The sequence below is a fragment of the Trachemys scripta genome, chromosome 8 (genome assembly GCF_013100865.1).
Source record: "Trachemys scripta elegans isolate TJP31775 chromosome 8, CAS_Tse_1.0, whole genome shotgun sequence".
Taxonomy (NCBI): domain Eukaryota; kingdom Metazoa; phylum Chordata; order Testudines; family Emydidae; genus Trachemys; species Trachemys scripta.
Genome location: NC_048305.1, coordinates 91,199,983 through 91,225,972, shown reverse-complemented (window position 1 = coordinate 91,225,972; position 25,990 = coordinate 91,199,983). Strand labels below are relative to the sequence as shown.

Here is a 25,990-nt window from a genome sequence, read left to right as displayed (position 1 = left end):
CTTCAGCTGCTCTGTGACAAGTTAGGTTCAGGCACTGGAACTGAGAACAGGGAGTCTGTCTCTCCAGTGCCATCAATGACCCTCTTCTTGAATCTGTTAGATGCATATGGGGGGCGGAACGGGATGGAAGCAGCCCAGGGGAGGCAAAGGATGGGGATAAGGAGTCTGGTGAGAATGGGATTGGAGGAGGTAAAGAGAAACTGATGGGAGTTGGAGTGAGGAGAATGGGATTGCTTAGAGAAGAAATCCACCTCCATAGATTTTATTTATATACAAGCTTTGACATATTTAAACTAAAACAGAACGGAGATCTCAGGTTAGAATTAGTATGAACATAAAGGACCATTTCCTCAGCTGGTGTAAATCAGTGTCAATGTGGAAATGAGACTGTGAAGCAGGGTATTTAGCGGAATGTAATATCCAGCTTTGTCAAATGCCTTACAATCTTTTGAAAGCTAGGTATTATGCCAATTTACACCAGCTGAGGAACTGGCCCCAAATACCAGTCCCAACAATATCCCTTTGAAAGCTCTTGGGTTACAGTACATCCTCAGGAATGATGCTCCAAGTGGGAAGTTTGAACGAAGTGAAGTATTCCTGATGGTGAAGTGTATTTTAATAAAAGTTAGCTATATGAGTTAAAACACAGAGTTATGTAATATCTCAGTCTGGACACAGAAGTCGCTTGTTCTCCCAAAGAAAGCCCTGAGCTTTTAGATGGTGTCTTGTTAAGTGAATATTAAGATGAAATAAATTGGAAGACATTGCAATCTTTTTAGTTCTTTATGAAACTCTAGCCACCATCATTTATCCTGAGTTTCAGGAAATCAGTGAAGAATTAGGAACCTCTATTCCTGGACAACATGGATAATACAAGAACTGAATACTAGTGATTCCAGTGACTATGATGGAGCCATATCATTTGAATGAGATAGTTTAATGCTCTGAACACATTCCCACGCCCCACAGGGTTGGGGGCATCCTGTATTCCTAGTGCACCCAAAACACATTGATTTCAATGGGTGTTTCAGTTGTTCAAGGACCTCAGGTTTCTGCCTACGCAACCTGATCCTGCAGTCATTACTGAGGGAAAACTCCCATTTACAGCAATGGGAATTTTGACTGAGTAAGGCTTGCAAGATCAGGAACTTCTGTGGAAACCCTGCCAGGAGGTTGTTGCAAACTTTTCAGTTTGACAAAATAGAAAACAGTTCAGATTATTTTTCTTTAAAAAATAGTCTGATTTTTGCTTCCAGATTTCTGTTACTAAAAAGGTGCTAAAAGCACACGAGCCTTTGTTAATCCCCTGTAGGCAGCTCTGGGCCACCAGAGACCTAGTGGTGAGAAGCGCAGAAACATAATACCTATTTTCCAAATCATCCAGGGCCCGTTTCTTTTGTTCATGTTAGTTTATTAGAAAATATGTAGATTTCCAAATACTTAAAGAAAGAGTGTTTGGATTTGGTATTCTCTATTTTTGATTAGTTAGATTTTTGCTCCAGAAAGCTGTGAAGACATGGAAATAGGAATGTAAAGGAGGCTGTTTAGCTGAACATAATACCCATCTTTGTAAAATGCATTAGAATCTTTTGCAAGGTTTTATTTGTTTATTTATATTGGCAAGATATGCAAAATTCTGCTCTTGGTTACATCAGGGTAAATCCAGAGTAACTACAGCTGTGTGTGAATGAGTGAACAATTTGGCCCAATGTATTAATATTTCATACATGGGTTTATTATACTAGATCTTTGAATCTCAGAAAGGAAATTGATTGTTGTTCCTTCACTGTTTTTTAAAAAAGGAAGAAAACACACACACAGTCAAATGTTATCGTCTCATTTTTAGCACCCTGGTTGTATGTCTCTAAGGTAGGTCCTGATGTATGCCCACCAGAAATGGCAAGAAGACCTAACATCATTCAGAGGCTGGAACCTCTAATAGTGCAGCATGGGCCTTAGTGCTCTATTACCGAGTGAGTGCTGAGTTTGAACCTGAGTCTTGTTGTGGCGCACAAGTTTACAGGCTCCTGTCACACTAACTTGTGTATTCTGACACCACCATATACATAAAGAGTGTACATCAGTCTAGACATAGGTTATTTTGCGAGGACTGTTGTATTTCAAAATAAAGCAAACATACAATATGATGGTAAAATTAATGGACTAAATCCTTTTCTCACTGAAGTTAATGCTAATGTTCATCCTCCCATTGAGTCTAGGGCAACCATTTAGCCCAATGTCTTGAATGCCTTTATAGAGGTGTAGGCCTGGAAGAGACCTCTAGACTAGTCCAATCCGCTGAACTCATGGTAGGACAAAGTATTATCTAGACCATCCCTGACAGGTGTTTGTCAAACCTGCTCTTAAAAAGCTCCAATTATGGAGATTCCACAACCTCCCTAGGCAATTTATTCTAGTGCTTAACTACCCTGACAGTTAGGAAGTTTTTCCTAATGTCCAATGTAAACTGTTGTTGCTGCAATTTAAGCCCATTGCTTCTTGTCCTAGCTTCAAAGGTTAAGGAGAATAATTTTTCTCCCTCCTCCTTGCAACAATATTTTATGTACATGCAAACTGTTATCATTTCCCCTCTCAGTCTTCTCTTCTCCAGACTAAACCCAATTTTTTCTATCTTCCCTCATAGCTCATGTTTTCTAGACCTCTAATCATTTTTGTTGCTCTTCTCTGAACAGTCTCCAGTTTGTCCACGTCCTTCCTGAAATGTGGCGTCCAGAACTGGACACAATACTCCAGTAGAGACCTAATGAGCATGGAGTAGAACGGAAGAATTACTGCTCGTGTCTTGCTTACAACACTCCTGCTAACACATCCCAGAATGATGTTTGCTTTTTATTTGCAACAGTCTTACACTGTTGACTCATATTTAGTTTGTGATCCACTATGTTCCTCAGATCCCTTTCCGCAGTACTCCTTCCTAAGCAGTCATTTCCCATTTTGTATATGTGCAACTGATTGTTCCTTCCTAAGTGGAGTACTTTGTATGTGTCCTTATTTAATTTCATCCTATTTACTTCAGAACATTTCTCCAGTTTTTCCAGATCATTTTGAATTTTAATCCTATCCTCCAAAGCACTTGCATCCCCTCCCAGCTTGGTATCATCTGCAAAGTTTATAACTGCACTCTCTATGCCATTATCTAAATCATTGATAAAGATATTGAACAGAACTGGACCCAGAACTGATCCCAGCAAGACCCCACTCCATATGCCCTTCCAGCTTGACCGTGAACCAATGATAACTGGTTTTCCAACCAGTTATACACCCAACTTATAGTAGGTTGTATTTACCTAGTTTATTTATGAGAAAGTCATGTGAGACAGTATCAAAAGCCTTAGTAAAGTCAAGATATACCATATCTACTGCTTCCTCCCTATCCACAAGGCTTGTTACCCTGTCAAAGAAAGCTATTAGGTTGATTTGACATGATTTGTTCTTGACAAATCCATGCTGACTGTTATCACTTCATTATCTTCTGGTGTTTGAAGTTGATTGCTTTCTAAACTAGTTTTAATTCAGGGGTTGAATTTCACAGCTGTTATATTTTTATGAGTAGCCCATGAAGGAAACTGACCCTTCAAGTTCCACTGAATATTTTTTCCTCTAAAGAAACTTCATTGTATTATATATATTGTATTACTATTGTTACTCTATGTTTTCTCTCCTTAGGGACCTCTTGGCCTGGTGAGTAATGTCCATTGTTGTAGTTCAGGAAGTTTGATATTCCCTGATAAGCAATTTTGGCTTTTATGTTTAATATTGTACTTATGTGGACAAAAAGATTTAGAGCATGAAACTACTGGAAACAATGGAAAGAACTTAAAGGAACAGAAGAAATCAAATGCAATTTTAAGTTGCAACTTCCTATCCGTCAATTTCCCCCAAATCACATCTTCAATAATCAGGATGTAAATTAGAGATACATGATGCTCATCCATTTTGTTAGCTCATATTAGGTTTTCCAACAGATTTGTGAGGGGACTAAACAGAAAAAAATGTGACTCAGAAAACCTGGTTAACTTTTTGAAAGTTAACCTTTAACTGCTACAACCATGAAAATGTTAAATGTTTAATAATTCTGATGCCCTTGATTTAGGAAAGAACTGAAGCCCATGCTGAAAAGCATTGCTATTCAGGAAAGTACTTAAGCATGCACTTTAAATTTAGGTTGATAAAGTTCAGCATGTGCTTGAGAGCCCTTCCTGAATTGGGGCCTATACTTGTAGAAAAGTGACAGTGTTTATGTCACTATACTTATATGTACAGTGTCTATTTACATACTGACTACTGAAGATGTGTTTTGCCAGATTGTCAGCTGCCTTCCCCAGATACAAAGAAATGAATGTGTCTCTGATGCCCTCAAAAATACTAAATACTTGAAGTAATACTGTTTATTAAAATAGACTGAGTGCTTCCAATGGAAATCTGGTAGAATTCAAATTATAATCCTAGTTGGCTTTCTATAGAAACCTTGCCCTCCAAGGTTGCCAGCCAATCACAAACTCCTTTGACTTTTAACACTACTTCTGGTGGGTCACTAGCCTTCTTGAAGATGGGTATCACATTTGAAATCCTTCTTCTGTTGTCAATGTTCTGGCTTCTGGGAATCAAGCCTATTGTTTCTTTATAGATCCATGGTGGGAGAATATACTGCAGCCTCCCGGTTAGAAACACTTGCAATCACTGCTCACTATGGTATTGAAGGTAGTGGAGTGAAGTTAATGAGCATTTCCTTAAAGACTGTGTTTGGTTCAATGGGTCCAAGATTTCACCCCATAAACAACATGGCTAAGCTATAGTATTTCATCATTGTTTATCTCTGAGATATCAGAGGCAGAAGAAAGGAATAAGGACTGACCTAGACAATTTACTAACCTGCTTCTTAATAGTCTGCAATTACTTGGAAATCCACCTGAGCTTGCCTCCATCCTTAATATCACTCTAGAAACTTGCTCCTTCTTTAGGTTGCCAAACCAACATTTATCTGGCTTGTTACCACATTCCTAATTTGTGCTTTTCAGGGTTTCTTTCTGCACTAGCCTAGATATTTGAAAACTGAGGTGGGAGTAATCTGAAGACTCCCTAAGGTTCATGGGTGCCTACTGATTTTGTTGTCTTCATTGAAGCACCTTTGAGCAAGTAGAATGTGGTGCTGATTTTTAAAGGAAACTTTTTTTTAAAAGGAAACTTCCACTATGGCTATGCTGCAAATATGTTGCTAACTTGGAGCTTGTGTCAATCCATGATTGTACAGCTGGGCACCACACAATTACTTCGAATCCCACACCACATGTTCAGAAATAATATAAAATGATGGTTTGGATTCAAAATATAGTTTAGTAATAAATTGATTTGTGGAAAGAATGTTCTCAAATACACAGTCACAGGCCAGTTTTTTCTGTTTCCTTTCCTTGCTATAAACTACAGAGAAAAGACTGCTTAGGTACTATCAAAATTGGAGTAACTGGGTGAAATGTAATGGGCTGTGATTATACAGGCGCTTAGACTTGATGATCTAATGGTTCCTTCTGGTCTTAAACTCTATGAATCTATGAACCTAAAGGGTTCCATAGACTCTGAGATACAATTTCTGAGTGGAAAGAGCCACACAGTAAGATCTGTATGGCTATGGATTTCAAATCACATGCTAGCAGGGTTATATAACTGCTCTCTTGATCAGGAAAAGGATGCTGATGGAGATCAAAGAGGCAGCTAACTCTAAATAAAACAGTAACAATGGGTGACCTGCACAGAAACTGATCAAACATTACAACAGAACAAGGTTTAGAGAAGCAATTTCCTGACATGTTAAATGACTGCTTCTTGGAACACTTAGTTCCTGAGCACAGAAGAGGTGGTGCTATTCTCTGCGTAGTCCTAACACGTAGCATTTAGTTCAAGTAATCATAGTGGAGCTGCTAAATAAAAGTGACTATAGTATAATCAAGTTCAACATTCTTGGAGGAAAAATCATACCCAACAATAGCACAAAAAGACACAAAACTTTAGAAAGGGGGATTCAAAGAAAATGAGGAAACTAATTGAAAGCCCTGAAAGTCCAAAGTGAGGAAATTCAACTTCTCAGAGTGAACACGTGCACTACTTAAGCATGCTAGCACAGAGCCAGAAAAGAAAGGCAATCAGAAAAGGAAGCAGAAAGGCAAGTAAAAACGCAATAAGGCTAAATGGTAAGGTTCAAAAAATTATTCGAGCCAACAAGGGATCCTTCAGCAAATGAAATCTGAATGCTATTAAAGCCAATAGAAAGAAACACAAACTATGGCAGGTAAAATGTAAAGGCTAAAAGAGAATTTGAAGAGCAAATAAAAATAGTTTTAAAAGTAACAAGCAATTAAAGACGGTAAGGACATTGCAGAAAAAGTATATATATTTTTTTCTTTAGTCCTCACACAAAAGATGCTGGGGAGATATCTACCCCTCTTCAATGAAGATAAGGCACTATCATAGATTGGGCTGACAAAAGAGAAGGTACTGGAACAAATAGATAAATTAAAGGACCACAATGCATCAGGACTGGAAGAGTTCTGAAGGAATGAAGTAGCTTAGCTGCTTACAAAAATCTGCAATTTCTCATTAAAATCAGCTACTGCATTGGAGGACCAGAGGACCATACTTGTATTTGAAAGGAGATAAGGGGCACTATAATATATTAATTAATTAATAATTCTAGTAGATTAGCCAGGCATGATTTTATTTTACAGAATCTGTGCTGGACTAGAAGGCCTCAACAGAAAAATTTGTTGAAACAATAATTAAAATGAGAATTATAAATGAACATGATGTGATAGGGACAAATCAGCATAGCTTCTGTAAAATTAAAATCATATCTCTCTAATGTACTAGAAGTGGTTGTGTGTATAAATGAGAACCTGCTGACATAATTTATTTGGACTTTAAAAAAACCTATTACAAAAGCTCTTACAAGAAGTTGTTAAAAAAATTAAGTAGTGATGGGATGAAAGGCAAGTGCATACAACCAGATTTCTGTGCTCATGCTGAACCCCAGTGACTTCAGTATGGCTATCTGTGTTATATGGCCCACATCACAAGATTATCTTCAATCAGTGGGTCTGAAGATGAGCCTATGTGACAGAAAACAAAGAGTTGGGGAAATTACTCAATTATTAATAAGGAAACAGGTTCACAATGGGGTGTCTCAAGGTTCCGTATTGGAACTGATGTTGTTTAATTTATTTATCAATGATCTGGAAAGCAAGGTGAGCAGGTAAGTGGCAAAATTAGCAAAAGACATAAAGTTATTTAGGTTAATCAATTCTAGAGAAGATTGTGAGGAACTTCAGAGGTACCTAACAAAGGTAGGTGAATTTCAGTGTTGACAAATGCAATGTGATGCACATTGGAAGGAAACATTTGCATTGTTTGGATACATTGCTGGGCTCTAAACCAGGGGTTCTCAAACAGGGGATCGTGAGGTTATTACATGGGGGGTTGCGAGCTGCCAGCCTCCACCTCAAACCCCGCTTTGCATCCAGCATTTATAATGGTGTTAAATATATACAAACTTTTTAAAATTTTATTTATAAGGGGGGTTGCACTCCGAGGCTTGCTGTGTGAATGGGGTCACCAGTACAAAAGCTTGAGAACCACTGCTCTAAACTAACTATAACCATTCAGAAAAAAAAAGACTTGGGCATCACTGTGGAGTGCTCAGTTGAAATTCCTGCTGAATTTGCAAAGATGGTCTAAAAAGCAAACTAAATATTAGGATGGACAAGAAATGGATTAGAAAATAATACTGAAACTATAATAATGCCACTAGGTAATACTCTGTTTATTGCTGGTCAATCTGTACCAAAAAAGACTTGTTGATGGAAATTATCAGTGGCATGTTAAGGCTTTAAATATAGAAAAACTGAAAACACTGGATCTGTTTAGTTTAAAACAATGAATCAGAGAAGATACCATAAAGAACATGAGTACTATAAAGAAGGTAGATCCCACTTGCCCCTTCTCATAGTACTGGAAACAGGATATATTCAATAGAAATGAAAGACAAAAAACGTAAAATTGATAAAAGGAAATACTTTTTATACATAATGTATTATTAACTTGTGGAAATCATTGCTGCAAGATATCACTGATACCAAGAGCTTAGTATGATTTTTTTAAAATAACCATTTAAATGGATATGGTGAATATTCAGTTACAGTAGACAGGATTTTTTTTTTTTTTTTAAGTTTCAGGACATAAACCAACTGTTAAGTTGATGGAGATTAGAAAGATACTTCCGTATGGGTAGGTTATTTCATAATTGGGGTGTCTTGCACCTTCCTCAGGATTATGTGGTATGGGTCAAGGTCAGAGAAAGAATACTAAATAGATGGACCACCAGTCTGATCCAGTATGTTAATTACTCTGTTTCTATCTTCCTAATTTACATCTCCAATGTGGACATTTATGCCTCTCACTTATTTATAATAGTTCCTCTTCTTGACATATGATAGAAAAGTGGTGTAATAAAGATATATCAACAGGAGAGGTGGAGAGGCTGATCTTTATTTACTGATGCCAGTCAGGAGAACTGGATTAAAATGTTACCTCGTGTGACAGGGATCAGTATCCACTGATTCCAGTGGTTTCTATTAAAGTGGATCGGGATGTGAACAGAAGAGGTTAAAGAGGTTTCTCTGCATCACTTTCAAAGTGTTTGTTCCCACCAGAGTGCTTCATTGCTTAGAAGTTAAAGGGGATATTTTGCCAGAGGTTTTGGCCCGTTATATTTTCTTCTTTATGCTGCATTTCCCAGGAGGAAACCTGTCATTTTGTGTTGCTGACTTTAGCATGCATTCTTGCTTTTCTCTATTGCATCATAAATATTTTCTTAAGACCCATTGCTTGACACCAGTCTGCGTTATGCTGTGCCACATTGGAATGGGTGTTCTATTGCTCAGGGCTTCAACAAGAGACGGAGTCACACATACTTGCGCACTGAAATTTTAAGACGTGTGTGATATTTTAAGAATATGCTCATAGAATATTAAACAAACAGCATACTTTCCGGTGGTACTGCCGAGAGCCCGTACTTCATTCTCTATTACGTGACATGAATGTTTTGAATTTGTTTTCCCCCCTGCACTGCTGCTTGCAGTCCGTACATAGAAACCTAATTTTCCTAGAAGATTATCTGTCCCAAACCTCGTTTTGTATACAGAAAGTATAGTGAAACTCATCCACACCTCGAAAGAGAGAGAGTTTCACAGGTCAAACCTATACCATTAATGATAGGAACAATATTTTGTTCTGCTGTAGCATCTTCCATGAGAATCTCAATGCCCTTTACAAACATTAATGACTCAAAATGACCCGTCAAAATAACATTTATTATGATTTCTGTTTTTAGAGAGGGGTCCTGAGCTACACAACGTCTTGCCCCAGCAAGTTTGTCATAAAGCTAGGAATAAAACTCAGATCTCTTGCCTCCCAGACCTGAGCTTTTGCCACAAGGTTGTGTCATGGTCACCCTCAGTTTTGACCCTCCGGAAAAGGCAGCCTCGCTGTAAATGTGAGATCCCTTGGGGTCGCAGCCAGGTAAATATGGTGGGCCTGGTGTAGGTTTAGCAAACAACAATGCAGGCTCCAGACCCGCAGAGAAGAGGCAAATCCTGGCTGGGAAGTTGCAGAAGGGTCGAAGGCCTGCGAAGGGGTCTGTAAGCCCCCCTGGCTCCCCACTACCCTCCCCCCCTTTCAACCACACCACTGAGGCGTGCACCGAGCCTGCACGCAGCTTGGTGGCACCAGACACCTCCCTTTCCCCCTTGGTGACTCCGATCCCGGCCCGGCTGCTCCTGCTCCTCCTCTGCTCCGCAGTTTGCCTCCCTCCGCAGCCACCGCTGTGATTTCAGTCGGTAGCGAAGCGGAGCCGATCCCGAAGCTGGCTCAGTGCGCCCGGAGCTGGAGCGCGGGCAGGCGGGCGGGCTAGGTGCGCGCCGCGGGCGCCGCTTGGTGTGGCCGGCCCTGCGGGGAGGAGCGTCAGGGCCAGGCTTCCTCGTCCCCAGCGCCCCCTGCATGGAAGGGTGGGCCGCCGCCGCGCCCCCGAGCCCCGCGCCCGAGCCCTAGTGGGACCCCTCCAGCCCAGGGAGGGGCTGCCCAGAAGTTTGGGAGGCGCTCGGGAAAGTTTGCTCCAGGGGGGCCGCGCGCTGTGGTCCGGGGAGGGAGGGTCCCCCTCCACCCCCAGAGGGTCTCTCCAAAGCGCCCGCGGCAGCATGGCGAGGGGGGCAGGTCGGGAGGAGGCCGCCTGGCCGGCTCGCTGCTCCTCCGGCAGCCGGAACCCCCGCTTCCTCTCCCCCTGGAGTCGGGGCAGCGCTTTCCAGCGGCCCCTCTGGCTCGTTTACATGGCGCTTCTCTGGAGGCTCAGCGCGGCCGAGACGGAGTTTTCCATCTTGGATGAAGCGCAAGTTTTAGCAACTCAGATGAAGAAACTTGCCACAGAGGAGCTGGGGGTCGTCACTATGCAGGTAGTGTTCCCCCTCCACGTCTCCTCGTCCCCTTGCCCGTTTCTCCTTCCTTCCTTCACTGCCCCCCGTTCTCTTCCCCGGTGTGCGCTCGCTCGCTCTCTCCTGCCTCTGCTCCTCTCTCCCTTCATCCTTTCTTCCTGGTTTTCTTTCTTCTATCTGGCTCCTCTTCTCCTATTTTTCGTTCCCTCTTCCTCTCGCTCCTCTGCTTCATTCCTGTTTGTTCTTTCCATTTTTTTTCTTTGCAAACTTCCCTCCCGTTTGTCCCCTCTAGCCCCCGGTCGCCTTTCTCCACCGCGAGCCCCTCACTTCTGCCCCGATTTGCAGGGAGCCGGTGAGAGCCCTGTGGCTGTGGAGTCACTCCCTCAAGCCCGGCGAGGGGACGCTAGCTCTTGGTGGCCACAGTTCCCCCCACCATGCAGCTTTGCCTGACACACAGAGACCCTCCCGCCCCCGGTCAGTAGGGGTTGTTTTTTGGTGCCATTTGCTGATCAATAATCCCCTGGATCGTTGTGGTTTAGTGCATCGTTGTAAAATCTTGAAACATGACTCTCCTGTTCGAGGCTGTTGCCTCGTGGGGCAGGGATACTTTGTATTTTATGAGGGTCTTGAAACTGGCTATTTTGCATACTTTTGTCTCTTCAGTTTCAGGGACTTGTACCCTTTGTGAGGCAGAGGAAAGCTTGATCCTAGATAAATCTTTAGCTGGATTTGATTATTGTTTTAAAACTCAAGAAGCACTTCCTCCTTGCAATTTTTCTGTTTTTTTGTTTATATTCGTGACTATATACAATTCCTGAAAACTGACCAACTGTGTGTGTGTGTGTATATGTGTGTGTGTGTGTGTGTATATATATATATATATATATATATATATATATATATATATATATATATATATTCTGAGCTCTTAAATTAAGAATACTAGAACTTTGATTTCACAAGATTCAAAAAGAGGTTTTGAATTGTAAACTTTAGGTTTATTTATAATACAAGCTGTAATTGAAGGTGGATATTTTTAGTCTTAAGTATAGCAATATTTAAAGTTGAATTTAAGTACTAACTTGTTTTGACCAGGGTCCTTCAGGTCCATATACAATTTTAGTTTTTTTTTTTAATCTCTGAATATCTTTCTTTCTGATGTCAGTAAATCAAAAAATGTTGTTCCTTCATGGAAGGACAGTTTTTATATATATATATATATTATATATATATATGTGTATGTGTATGTATGTATGTATGTGGAATTTACACACAGAGATGATGGGATAGGGAGACCATTCTTTCTGAAGGGAATATGCAATTTGACAAATTTATTATCTTCCTGCATCTCATTTCCTGACATTGTAATTTCTTTCAGTTCAAGGAGGAGAGAGGTGATTAGGCATTATTTGTATCCTTGTCTTTGTGGTTGCATATTAATGATAGTAAAACTACTGTGATTTCTGTAATCACTGGCTGGAATTGCATAGGATGCTAATAGCTATGTTACAACAATCAACAACAACATGCACACACACAAAGTGAAATCAGATCCCAGATGCATTGCAATCCAAGGTATGGGCAGTACCAAACGCCGTTTTAAAAGCCTCACAAATTGAGGAGGTGACACTTTTATGCGGTCAGCAGGGGTCCCTCCCCAAATGGCCCTTTATCTTCTCCAAACTGGCTTCATTTTACCACCTTTGAAACATCATTGTGTTGGCTGGCCTCCTAGGGCTGGGGCTTTGTCCAGGAAAAATACCAAGCTGCTGTCTTGTCCTTTATAATCAGACCTGTATGTAAATGACTTCACTTAACAAGGTAGATAGAAGTAAATTATTAATACAGAGAACATTAAGGAAGTCACTTTTTCTGTCTAGAGATCTACAGGCATATTTACCCCCTGAAAGTTATATATATAAATGGTGGAGCTTCTGATTAATGGAAATTAAATAAGTATGATCATATTTCTCAACTTATTTCTCCAGTGCAAAAAAACCCAACAACCTTCTTGACAAGTGCTAGCAGCTTCAACACGTGTCGTCTTTGGTTTGTTTTTAGGTTTTCTTTTTTAAAGGCAGCTCACATAAAACATATATGCCCCAAATTATCTTCCATAACGACAACACCTCGTGTTGTAGGTAGGCATAAAATGAACCAGGTTCCTCCACAAGAATTGTAGCTGGTCATGGCTGTTGGCTTAGGAAGCAGGCTTGATGCTGGTGTATAGGTATGCAAAATAACAACACTAAATGCTATGCATTTATTGTTACTTGAATCATGTGAGGCCAAAAGCAATTAATACAGTGAAGCCAGTAGTTCACAGGATGAGTCCTAGATTCTTTAAAATATTTTGGCCGTTTTAAGTCCCATCAAGCTAATTTGAACGTTCCCCACTTCCTCCGTACATTTCTACAGCTGTTTCAGATTAAAAACTGGTTGAAAACAAACTTCTCATGATTTTAGAAGCTTCTCTGATGATCTCTTCCTACAGTTGAACAAAAATCTTTATAACATTTCAACTCTTTAAATTTAAGCAGTTAGTCTTCAAAAAGGGCTGCATGCAGTTAATACAGAATTATTATCTTTGGTATTTACGTAGTGCTGTTAGTGGGCTATATGGCAGGAGAGCTGTGCCAGTCAACGTGTTCCATGTTCTAAACAGCTGTCACTCCGTGGGCAAAAGATTGTTCTGTATTGCACTATGTAGTATAACAATGCGATCAGGTGGTCCTTATAACTGGAAGGCGTTCAGGAACAAATGAGGTTTAACCAAGATGGTCAGGGAAGTAACCCCATGCTCTGGATGCCCCTACACCTCTGATTGCCAGAAGCTGGGACTGTGTGATGGGGATAGATCACTCGATAATTGCCTTCTTCTCTTCGCTCTCTCTGAAACATCTGGCACTGGCCACTGTCAGAAGACAGGATACTGGATTAGATGGACTGTTGGTCTGACTCAGGATGGCCGTTCTTATGGGGTTTTGGAAAAAGAGTGAGGGAGCTTTGTGTATCTTAATTGGGAGGTTGCTCTAAGCATAGAGGAAGAAGGCCCAAAAGCAGAAGTGAGTTAAGGAGACAAAGGAAGTAGCTAGGATTAATGCTTGGGCAGAATAAAGAGAGTGATAGGGAATGTAGGAGGAGATGAGGGACGAGTTGTGGGGAGCCAGGAAAGTAAAGAGGGGAAACTAGTGTAGACACCTAGATATGATTTTGGGCAGCAGCGTTCAGCATAGACTGGAGTTGAGAAGAGCTAAAGGTTGCAATGCTTAAGGCATGAAATAAATAGGCCAGGTGTAGTTTGTGGCCAGGTGGGATGGAGAGAGAGAGGGATGGATTTTTATTTTTTGAGAGAGCGAGCGTACATAGAAAAAGAAATGGCAGGATTTGACAAGAACCTGAATGTGAAGAAAGGAGAGAGTGCGAGAGGCGTCAGTGGTGACGCCAAGGTTACGAGCTTTGGTGATGGGAAGGATGGAGTTGGGAGGTAGAGAGCAAGAGGGCTTTGAAGGAACAATAAGTTTAGTGGCTGCATCGAGTCTGAGGTGGCAATGAAATATCCAATGAACGTCAGGCTGCAGTATCAGAGAGGCAGGTGGAATTTTGTAAATAGACTGAAGGCGAGAGGTTGATTTGGTGTATGTGAATCTGGGAAAGACTCAGAAGAGGAGAAAACTGAAGGTGGGACCATGAGGTGAAGCCTCTAGAGGAAACAGTAAAGGAGCATCTGGAGAGGTAAGAGAGGAACCGGGAGAGCACTGAGCCTTAGAAGCCATGAAAGGGGAGGGTAAATATAAAAGTCAAAAGGTTGGCGACATGGCTAGTATTATAAACAAAATCTGTCTCCTTGATGCTATATCTACTTCCTCTTAATACAGTTATTACAGCACTAATATGAAGAAAATGTATCTCGAATATTGATAGGAAGACTCATTGTTTTTATGGACTCGTGTTGAAATCCTGTAATATAACATATTTACTTTTTATAGTTTATTTTCTAAAAGCAGCAAAATCCTACGGGAATGAATGGGATGGGTGCATCTGTGCATAGGAAGAATAATACTAATTCTGCATGGATAGTAAGGATGATAGAGAATTATTGCGACAGCATCATTCTGACAGTTGTCTTGGCACTAGTACAACTGTATCTTGTTTGTAGACGGTTAGCTGACAGGCATCAGTGCAGAAGCTGATTTTTTTTTTTTTTTTTTTAACCAAGTTTTGTCTTTAAACAAAGGTCTATTGCTGTAAGTGTGTTGCTTTCAAATTAGCCTTTGAATGTATAGAATATATCATAAACAATATTGCAAATAAAGATACTTGTAAGTAAAGATAACATGGCTGTGTGATTTCTTGTGTGAGGAGCAGCATTCCGTGGGCAGGTGGGACAGTGGTTTTACATTTATTATTGAATAAATATATGCCCCCATTACAAATATACTTTGTGGAATATTGTATCACAAGTATTATGTAGAAATGTTTACCGTATGCCTTTGACAGCACTCTAGGCTAATTCTCTGTTGATGTAGTAATATCTAGCTCTTCTGTATAGCCCTGTCCATTGGTTGATCTCAAAGTGCTTTACAAAGGAGGGGCAACATTTAACCTTTTGTAAATTGTTTCACCTGTGTAGTCTGTTTCCCCTGTTGCTTGCCCAGGGAGAGGAAAAACTTTTTCAAAGAAATGTGACTGTAAACCCACAGTGGGATTCTGGGGCAAGTATAGTACCTGAAATTACAATTTACTTATTCACCGACCGCTCCCCAAACCAGTAGCTAGACTTCAAGTTGACAAAATCCCTCTGATTTTATTGTGAAATTTTGTTTTGGCAATTCTTCTTCTTTCATATGGCTAGTGCTACTGGGTTCTGGGGAGGTGGGTGTAGAGCAGCAATTACAATATGTTCTGGCAATGATGGGTATTCTGAAAACACCTGATGCTTAAACTGGCAATTTAAATTGTGTGTGTGCTCCAAGTGATTTTAAAATGTAGACATATTACTTTGCATCATTCAGTAGAACATACATTTAATGGACACTATCTTAATGTCACAAGCCACGAAAGATGGAACTTTGTTGAATGAACAGGTTAGTGGGCAAATTTTGTATATTCTCCTGAGTTGTCTGTTCAGTTGGCACTTGGCAGTCATTAAAAAACTACAGGCCCGTTTATATTAAAATTACAACCAACTTGGAGATTGTGCCCTGACGCAGTTAGAACTGAGAACACTGGCCCTTAACTATGTTCTGTTACTTGGCTAATCCCAGATTGGTTTCCCTGCTTCCATTGTAATTGTAGTGTAGATTGCTGGTTGAAAAACTTCAGAAATTTTGACTGGAAAAACAGGACACAATTCTTTTGAAAATGTTGACCATTTTTCAACAAGCACAGGACCTGTGACCTGCTGAATTACCCAATGTCATTGAAAAAGTCAATATTGTAATTCATTCTAACTCAGACTCCTTGTCTATAAAATGGAGATATAATACCTACCTCACAGGGTGTTTAAAGGATTAGTGAATGCTTGGTAGAGGAAAATCTATTGTAATTTTGAGTATGTACATAACTTCAAAGCCATGTAGGCCCAGAAGCAAGCAATATGCCCGTAGGATCTAGAATATTTTGACAACTTTCTCATCCCAATCCTTTATGCTTATTGTGCTAGAAGAGTACAATTCTTCCTTTCTCTTCCCCGCCCACCATCTCCAAACATGGGAACACAGTTGCAAAAAAATGCCTTCCTGACTGCTAAAATGGCAGTTGACTACTCCCAATGACAAAAACAACTACGTTTTTCTATCTGTTAAATTACAGAGCTCTGGTTTCTGGTTAACAGTGTTAATACTTGCTCAGATGCTGTAGTAACGGGCACAATAGAAAAACCTATGTTATAGGCTCCTCCAGCTTGATTGGGAGACTATTATACTAGTAGCATGTTTAGCCATATAATGCTTTTCAGTAAAAGCAGGGTGGGACATAGGCCAGGTTGACACACACAAGTGGAATGCTGTCAGTTTTTGATTGTGTGTTGGAGGATATAATGTCACCTTTATTTTGAAGATTACATAACCACTGTTTGTAGTCTGATGCTGTTTTTAGAGTTGTAATAAACTAATAATTCCAGTAACCAGAATTAGCACTTTTCATCCATAAATCTCAAAAGCAAACTTCACAAAAGAGATAGGTATCCAAGGTTGGTGTTGTAGATAACACATTGGACTCCGAACTTAGATCTAGGTTCTGTTTCTGGCTCAACCATAAACTTCCTGGGTGACCTTGGGCAAATCTGTGTCTCTGTTTCCCATCTTTAAAATGGGAATAACAGTATTTCTCTACCTCTCTCAGGTGTTACAGACATTAATAGTTTTATTTTGTAAGGTGCTCAGATACTAGGGTGATTAGTGCCATGGGAAAATCTGTAAACCATCAATCATGAGCTTAAATCAAGATCTCTAGTTTGCAAAATTAAGGACATTTATCAAATTAAACTTTTCTAATTTCATATCTACTTATTTTTTTAAAGCATCCACTTAAAAACAGACTAGAAGAACAGGTATCTACTTTTATATATATATTTTTTTTTCTGTTGGCTTCCGGTTGTGGTTTATTGTGCTTGAAAGCCATTTGAGAGACTGAACAAAATAAAAATTAAAAAGTACAGGCTGATAAATAGTTTATGAACTACTGTTTTTTCTTAGTATTCAATAGTATACATTATAGTAATTATGGAGTGGAAGCCAGTGGAGTAAAATCTCATCTGTTCTACATGATTACGTCTTGGTTTGCATCCAATCATAACAATCTTTCTAGAGGCTCTATGAAAGCCCAAGACTGCAGCAGTTTTTCATCCTATTCCACTTGGACTTTTTTGCATGAAACATTTCAAAAAGATATAGTGAGGTCCTGGTGGAAGGGCAGTTAAAATAGTTAAGCTTAGGAGAATGAATCTGAATTTTTAATTAGGCTTTGAGTTGTTTCTTCAAAGTGTCGAGACATCATTAGTGATGTAAGTCTTGTTGCATTAGTGGAGACTGACATTTCACTTCAAACACAGAGAACGCAGCTGTCCTGTGCAGATAAAAGTTGCCAAATGTGATGCAGCAAGGTGGATTGCTAGATAATTAGCTGTCCCACTTTACTGCTGTGTTGAAGAGCCCTGCCAGTCATGGGAGGGAGAAAGGGGGAATTATTAACGGGAGGAAATCCAAGTATGTCATAAAGCAATTTGAAATCTCTCAGCTGTGGCAGGGCTGATAAGACATATGTTAAGGAAACACACAAAGTAAGTACAGTATATGTTAGCCAATTCTTTTTCTTAGCTTAATTCAGCAAAGCAGAAATGGCAAAAGCCTAATGATCCCTACAATATAACAAAGTACTTGCAGTGGTTCCATCAACCTGACCTTGGCACTGGTAGCAAAGAAATTAACATTTATATTTTACATGTCAATTTAAAAAATAAATTTGCAATTTATGAGAGATTCAGAATAGGAAGGAATAACTACAAAATGTAAATTATCAGTTAAAGTGCATTTGAGGACAAAAGAAATGTTTGGTATCAACGTAATTTAAAAAATAATCTGAGTTTAAACAGTATCAAAGTGTTCCATGCAGAGAAATAATATAACAACATAACATCCTACATTATTATTATTATTATTATGTGTTTGTATGCTTCTTGTGCATAACACACCAGTTCGCTTTCACACACATGGATTCTGCACCCCTTAAAGTTAAGGGGAACTTCGCCATTGATTTCAATGAACATAGGGTCAGAGCTATATAATAAATAGCTATATCTTTAAAGTAAAATATTTTGCCTCTTTTTTTTTTGTCTTTCTGAACATAATAAATAATACAATTAAAAACTTAGCCTTAAATACCTTCTTTTGATGTATCAAAAATTCTACCCTGTGGGTATCAACTAATGGCTGTTCTATCTTCTGATGTATTACACAGTTTCAGTGCTTAATATGATTTTTTTATTACTATTATGCAGTTATGGAAGGCCTTGCAAAGGAAAACACTTAGGGCTAGAGCCACAAAAGGACTTAGGTGCCAAACTGCCACTTGAGGGCCTAAATTCCAGAATCAGGCCTTGCTGGGATTCACAAAAACCCTGCTCACCTGCAGCCAAACTCCATAGGTGCCTAAACTCATTCGGGTTTTTCCTGTAAAAGTTCCCTCTGTGCCTACATTTCTGTTTCAGAATGTGCACACTGCAGCTCTGTGACAGCCATACAGACCCAAAGCCTCAGTGCGATGTACAAATGGGGGTACGTTCCTTGGCCTAACCTGCCTGCCATGCCAATCTGGTAGGCTTGTGCCACGGTTGCTTACCGGATTGGGCCCCTATAGAGGAGTTTACGCAAAACGGCCGGTGGAACAGAAGGAGTGCCTCCCTTATAATTTTTAGCCCAGTGGTTAGGTTACTCACCTGGGATGTAGGAGACTCCCTGGTCAAGTCCCTTCTCATCAGGTGAAAAGGGATCTGCCACTTCTCAGATGTGTGTACTAGCCATTAGCTTTTAAAATGTTTTGATGTGAGGTTTCCTCAGTTTCTCTCCTGTTGAAGCTATTCCACTGTGAATAAATAATGAAGGAATCAGTGGGCCAGAGAGAGGGAGAGCAAGCGTGAGAATGACTCTGTAGCGTGGTGTTTAGAGCAGTCACTTGAGGGTTGAGACCCAGGATCCAGTCCCCCTGTTTCAATGACATTTTCAATTATTTATCCACTGTGGAACAGCTTCAGGAGGAGAGACTGAGCAGGTCCTACATCAGAATGGTCCATGACTCGGGCACTCGCCTGAGAGGTGGCAGGACCCTGTTCAAGTCCCTTCTCCCCCTCATGTGGAGGGGGACTTGAGCCATTGGTGTCGTCGTCGTCGTCCCCCAACCACTGGGTTTAAAGTTACGAGGGAGGTCTGATGTCCTCCACCCTCGATTCTTGGAAAAAAAACATATGGGCTTCTAACACCAAAATCAGGTTTGCAGCTGAGCAGAGGGAAGCACCTCTTTGCATCCTGGACTTAGGTGCCTAACTCTGAGAGAGGGGAGGGGCTTAGGACATACCCCTCTCCTCTGCATTTCCTGTTGGCTAGCTTAGGTGAGGAGCCGCTTAGCGTTGCTGATTTTTGTGAATCTCATAGTGAGATGCTTCTCCCCATTCACTGTACAGGAATCCTAGGCATGAATCCTATTGATTTTTTTTTTTTTTTTTTAGATGCCTAAAAGTTAGGCGTGGTGACACTCAGTGTTGCGGCACCTGTTTCTTTATTAATCTAGCCTTTAGTAATCTTAACTTCCCTGTAATTTGTTGTAGCACTATTCCGTATTGTTCAACAGTGAAACTGTTAATAAAAAGTTTGGTAGAACAATGTAATGCTAGGCCTTAAATTGAAAACAAAGCTTAATAAAGTTCATTAGTCAAAACAAGGTGATACTTATCCAGAACTGGTTGGTGCATCATGGGAGATGTAATCTGCCCGGGGAGTCCCACCCAGTGTGGAGAATGGGGACATATTGCAACTGAATACAACTCCCATGAGTCATTGCAGCATGATAGCCAAACAGAAATACTTAGTTTCTTGTTTGAGGTTTTTTTTTTTTTTTGGAAACTTTTGGGGGGTTTTTTGGAGGTTTTTTTTTTTTGGTGGGGGGGGGAGGGTTTGGGCCAGAGGAGGGGGGAAATTTTCCATGGAAAGCAGACACCATTTGTAAAAAAATTTAGTTGTGTAAAAAATCCAATATTCTATCAAAAAACAGTTCCGATGAAAAACTTCTAAGCAGCCCTACGCTACGCTGTCCTTATGTGAATTAGGATCAGGAACTTGGTAACCAGTTAGCAGGAGGTGTTTGTATAGTGAGAAGGTTGTCTCTCCCTCTACTCACCTCCATGTTGGGAATCCAAGTGCATCCCTCATTTTCCTCAACACTGCTTCTGAGGTCTCTTGATCTAGGGACTTGGGGTGTCGATTTTTCATGGCCTCTTCTATGGCCCACAGAATCCAGCATTGCCACTAAGACTACGTATTGTTTGGCAGAAGAAATTCAAGTTGACTCTTGGAACATGATTATGAATGATACAACTCAGCAGTGGTTAATGCACAGTATGAGGCAAGGCTTAATCAAATCACTCTTCACTACTACCAGTTGTAGGCTGACTGCAGAAGATTTTAAGAGTGTATTTGCAAGTATATTTGCACAGCTACAAACAGCTGGCAATAAGACTGCTATCCCCAATTCATACTGATGGGTTTTCCTGCTTCACAGCTCTTAAGCAGAAGTAGCTCGTAAGTCTTTGTTTCCAGTAGAACTTGCTTCTTTCTTTGCCTTTGGCCATGACATTGGAAGCTGCAACCACTCTACTAGTTAGAGAACAGAAACCATAATGCCTCTTGAGAGGAGCCACAATTGTATGTCAGCCAGCACTTTATAGGGCACTATAACTAGGTCTTTTTATGCTTTTTCCGCTGTCCCCCCATCTTTTTCATATACCCTAAGACCTAGAAGAAACTTCTGGTTAGCTATATGATCACCACAGATGGGAATTAGGCCAGTGGAAAAGGCTTTAAAATAGACACATTGGGAAGTTCTAGAAGAGGTTTGCAGAGGCTGGAAATCTTCAACAGCGCTTCTTTCTCCTTTTCCTCTGGTAAGGTTACTGCATGTCTTCCCTTGTACCGTATTGCATTTCTGGAGCATATTTGAGTACTATTCGAAACAGTACCTCAGCCCTGTCATATTAGTCCCCAATATCCAGAATCTAAAGGGCTTCTCTGAGAACTTGGCAGATTTCACTATTATACCTGCATTTTGTCCCCAGCAAATCTGGAGGATAAATGGAGCTGGTTTTCGTATATGGTTTTTAAACAAATCCTAGCTGCAGTCATCCGTTTGATCAACATTGCCTTACTTGCTTTGTGTCCAGGTTAATTTTTTTCATGTATGTTTCCTTGCTTAGGTGGGTGAAGTGGCCACTCTCCTCTGCAGCTGCTATTTGTGAATTTTCTCTATAAGATTACATTAGGTTCTGTATGCCAGTTTAACTTCCAAGCACCATCTGGAAGAGTATATGTTCCAACCTTTGTTCACTTTCAAGCTTTGCTTGGATAGACAGAAGTCTTGACACAACTTCCACAAGATTGAAATAGACACACGCCAATTTTTTTTTTGGGGGGGGGGGGGAGAGGAAAGATTTCCTGTTTCTGAACCTTCAGATTCAATATGGATTGGTGGAATATATATGTCATGATATGACAGTAAACAGTGCCACAAGCATGCCAAATAATTCTGGTGCTTTCATGATCCATTTATCTTCAGTTTAGCTTCCCTGTTCTCTCTCTATCTCCAGTAAGTGAAGCATTAGAAGTACTTGCTCCTGATCCATTACCTCAGAAGTAATACAGAACAAAAAAAAAGTCTGAGGGGAGACACACAAAATCCCAAAACTTAACTAGAGTGGGAGCCTGTTTGGGACAAAGCTGGAAACATTTCCAACCCTAGGGAAGATGACAGAGGAAGCAGAGAGAATTTTACATATTGAATAGTGGGAGAAAGAAGAGTAGGAGTAGGTTTATATTCATTCAACAACATGAGGCCATCCAGGTATAGTATCCCTTAGGTTTTGGGTGTTGTGTTAGGCTGACAGTGATCACAATTGTTGTTTCACAAGCCACATAGTCATCTATCTGTGACTTTTTTATTTTTAGGGTCTAGATATTGTGGAGTTGGGTGCCCGCCCTGTAAGCATAGCAATAAACAGTTGCAAAAGGTAAATCTCTAGTCGGCCCTGCTCTTTCCATTATTGGCTTTTGCTGCTTAGACTTGGATTTCCTTAGAGCCCTTTCCCCTCCCATTTAATTGTTCTTCAGATTCCATTATTGTGTGAAGGAACGATGAGCTTTTCAGCAAGATCAGAAACAGTTTGGGCTCATTTGACTCTATATATGAGGCTCTTCCATTCAGAAATGACCCATCATTGTCCCACCCCCAAAAATTCATGTAAGGCTACAATAGCTTATTTGTTGAAAATGAGTGCAGCTATATTTGTGGGTCATGAAAGGAGAGGCGCCTTTGAGATAGCTTCACCCCCAGTCTATTGAGAGCTTTATTGCCAGGATGGGGACCTGGAACAGAAGATGAAAGTGAATGGGAAGCCAAAGAGCACCTTGGGTTTGATTCAGAGTCACCCACACAAGCAGGAGAATCTTGACCTGTCCTATTCCAGGGCTTTGTTTACATGAGGAAAATGACCTGGTGGTTTGAAGGATGTCAACCACTGATTGTCTAATCACTACTGCTTTCCCCCCCCTCACATGTGGTGTCATTTGGGGATGAAAATTGATTGGGTGATAGGGCAAATATAGTCATCACAGTGTTCAATGCCATTTGGGTGGTGATTAGGCCAATATGGAGAGCGTGGCAAATGGCTGTTGTCAGCCATGGGTCATTTTCCTCTTAGAGGTGCTAAGAGGATTAATCCATCACTTTGTGTAATGTACAATTATAAAGTTACTTTGCCAGTCCAGTGATAACAGCAAAAGGCCTCATACACCTTCACTCACCTACTTCCCCTTCTCAGGGAAGGGAATAGCTCTCCAGTGAAGTGAGATACCAAGGAGGCTGGTTCTTCCAGTAAATTCAGTGTAACGGGTATGTATGTGAGATAGCTTGATGTCAAAAATAGTCGATTTAACCCATCATACCACTGCCACAGGTCAGTCCACTCAGGGAGTGAGCACATCTTCGGGAATGCCATCTGCTCAATAGCATGTGTGTTTGGGGGGTGAGTGACAGAGAACTCCATTAAGTTGATGGCATTCATGACCAATATCCTAAACTTGTGTCCTACTGTAAAAGATCCAATGAGCAGAGAGCTCCAGTAACAGATGCATTCTGAATTCCCTTGCCCAGGATACAGGTTTTCTCTCCTTTTGATGTTAAACAATTCTCTGGAAAATAGAGATTGATGATATTGTGCATGGCTTCATCAAGCTTGATTCCAGAATCTTATCCAGTGTTCCTTAGATTAATTTTGGATTTCTTCTTCACTTTCTTGGTCTATAACACCAAGAACTCATGTATTTCACCGCGATCTTCAGACCGTCTCTCTCGCCTGAGTTTTGAAAGGATGAGATTAACAGAGGAGTTATCGCTCCTTCCTTCCCAAAATTCCACTCCAGACCAGGAGGTGAGCTACCATGGCTTGTAGTGTATGATACATACTAAGTCTTCCTAGTGATGCAACAAGAAGCAGTAGATTATTGGAAACAGGAGAGGTTTCATGTGCTGGACTGGGACTCTGCCAATCTGGGGTCAATTTTTGGCTCCATCAATGGCTTTGACTCTGCCTGATCATGGGCAAGTCAGTCTCTCTGAGCCTCAGTTTCTGGTGGTCTGTTGATTTTGGAGAACTAAATATTACTTGGAGGAAAAGAGGGGGGCTTATGATCATCTCCCCCTCCCCGCCTATGTGTGAAAGTTGTAAGATGAGATGATGGAAGCATCAAAGACCACCTTGGCTCAGTGGATCAGATGCTGTGACTATTAATTCCTTAAGCCTAGGAGGCTGAAAGGGTTGTATATTCTGAGGACTTGGGTCTGGTTCCACTCTCCTATAGCAGAGCTTAATCTGTCAGTCTTGGAATGATGCGCCAAAGATGCCAAAGCAGCATTTTTTTAGATAAATTGTGGGTTTTGTATGACATTTCTCCTGGGCTTATTGCTTCTAGATAAAGTATAACAGGTCCCTCTAAAATTTAGAGTTCCGTTCAATGTGATAGTTTCATCTTATTTGGAATAGTGGGAAGTGGGCTCTCATGAAGGAATAGTTTAAATTGGGTATTCATACACTATATACACTAATTAAACTATGGTCTAGATAGAAGATCATTGAGCCCCTTGGACATAACTTTTGGCCACAGAATCCTGTGATATTTCCAGTTCTAGTCCTTAATTGATTTTTTTATTTCTTTTGCTATTGACTACCCAACGACTGTCAGGTCTGGTGTGGGAATTACTCCCCCAGTCTGGATTGGTGGAGTTGAGCCTCAAAAAAACAACTTACAGAGAAAATTACACTTTCTGGTCCAGACAGGGGCATCGGAATAAACACTGGGGACTTTCAGCTTGACAAATTATACAGCAATGTTTATGCTTCTGTTTTTACTATAAATGCCAAAGTCTTTGGTCTGGCATATTTAAAATTAGAAAGTCTGTTGTAGCCAGATGCACAGAATTTCAGTGTTTATTTTAAGAAGCCTTGATTTTCTTTTTAAATTTTAATACTATACGGGGATTAAGGTGGAAAATGAGAATAAATGTTCAAACTTTTAGCTAAGAGGTAAAGAAAAAGCCTGGGTAATTATCACAGAGCATCTAAAAGTATGTAATCAGATGATAAAATTTAGAAATGATACATTAACCATTCCTGGATTGCAGCTTGACAGATAAATCCTTATATGGAGATTTTGGAAACAAAATTCAGGTGTATTTTTCAAAATCAGGAGAATTTTAAAACTCTCTGAGATACAGAAAAAAACAATTTGACTACATGTCATCAATATAAAGGGAAGAAGGGTAACAACCTTTATCTATGCAGTAACATAAAATCCCTCCTGGCCAGAGGTACAGAATCACTTACCTGTAAGAGGTTAAGAAGCTCAAATAACCTGGTTGGCACCTAGGGTGACCAGACGTCCCGATTTTATCGGGACTGTCCCAATATTTCCTTGTTTGTCCCGCGTCCCGACCGACATGCGGTCGGGACACTGGACAAACAAGGAAATGCCCCAGAACCTGGAGCCCGGAAGTGCTCGCACCCTCCCCCCCCGCCCCGACTCCGCCCCCTCCTCCCCCGATTGGCTCCCTCCCCGAATCCCCGCCTCTTCCCCCAGCTCACCATTCCCCCTCCCTCCGTAAGCGCTGGAGGGAGGCCCGGGAGACTCAGGGGAAGTCGGCTGGGGTGAGTAACAGTCCGACCTGGTCCCCAGCAGGCAGGACTCAGTTGGGTGGTAGGGGTTCCCCTGCGGGACGGGGGGGCTGGGGCCTGCTGCCCCCACTCCGGGGCCGCCGCGGGATTGCACCAGCTGGGCAGCAGCCCAGACGCAACTGGCCAGGGGCTGGGCGCAGCGTGCGCGCTGCTGGGTCCCCGCAGCAGGCCCCGGCTCGGGGGATTCGGGGGCGCCAGAGCTGCAGCCGCCGAGCGCCATGGCCGCTTCCTCCCCCGCGGCAGTGGGAGCTGCAGCAGCGGCTGCTCCCGTGTCCCGCTGCCCGGGGGGGAGAACAACAGCCGCCGCCTGGCCCCGCGGGCCGCCCCCCTCCTCGCCCTACCACCCAACTGAGTCCTGCCTACTCGGGACCAGGCCGGACTGTTACTCACCCTGGCCCCGCGCTTCCCCTGAGTCTCCCGGGCCTCCCTCCAGCGCTTGCGGAGGAAGGTTTTTTTTTTTTTTTTTCCCCCCCCCCCCCCGCCCCCCCCCCCAGCCACCCCCCCC

The 25,990-nt window shown here is 41.3% G+C and overlaps 1 protein-coding gene across 2 annotated transcripts in view; it reads left to right on the top strand.

The window, feature by feature from the left end:
• Positions 1 to 9,937: 9,937 nt before the first annotated feature.
• Positions 9,938 to 25,990, top strand: part of CACHD1 (cache domain containing 1) — a 206,994-nt gene continuing 190,941 nt past the window's right edge. The window contains exon 1 of one of the 2 annotated variants that reach the window (XM_034778871.1): positions 9,938 to 10,514. In XM_034778871.1, the coding sequence (XP_034634762.1) occupies positions 10,263 to 10,514 (252 nt within the window). In that variant the 5' untranslated portion in view covers positions 9,938 to 10,262. The remainder of the gene's footprint in view (positions 10,515 to 25,990) is intronic. The other variant, XM_034778870.1, reaches the window with a different exon arrangement.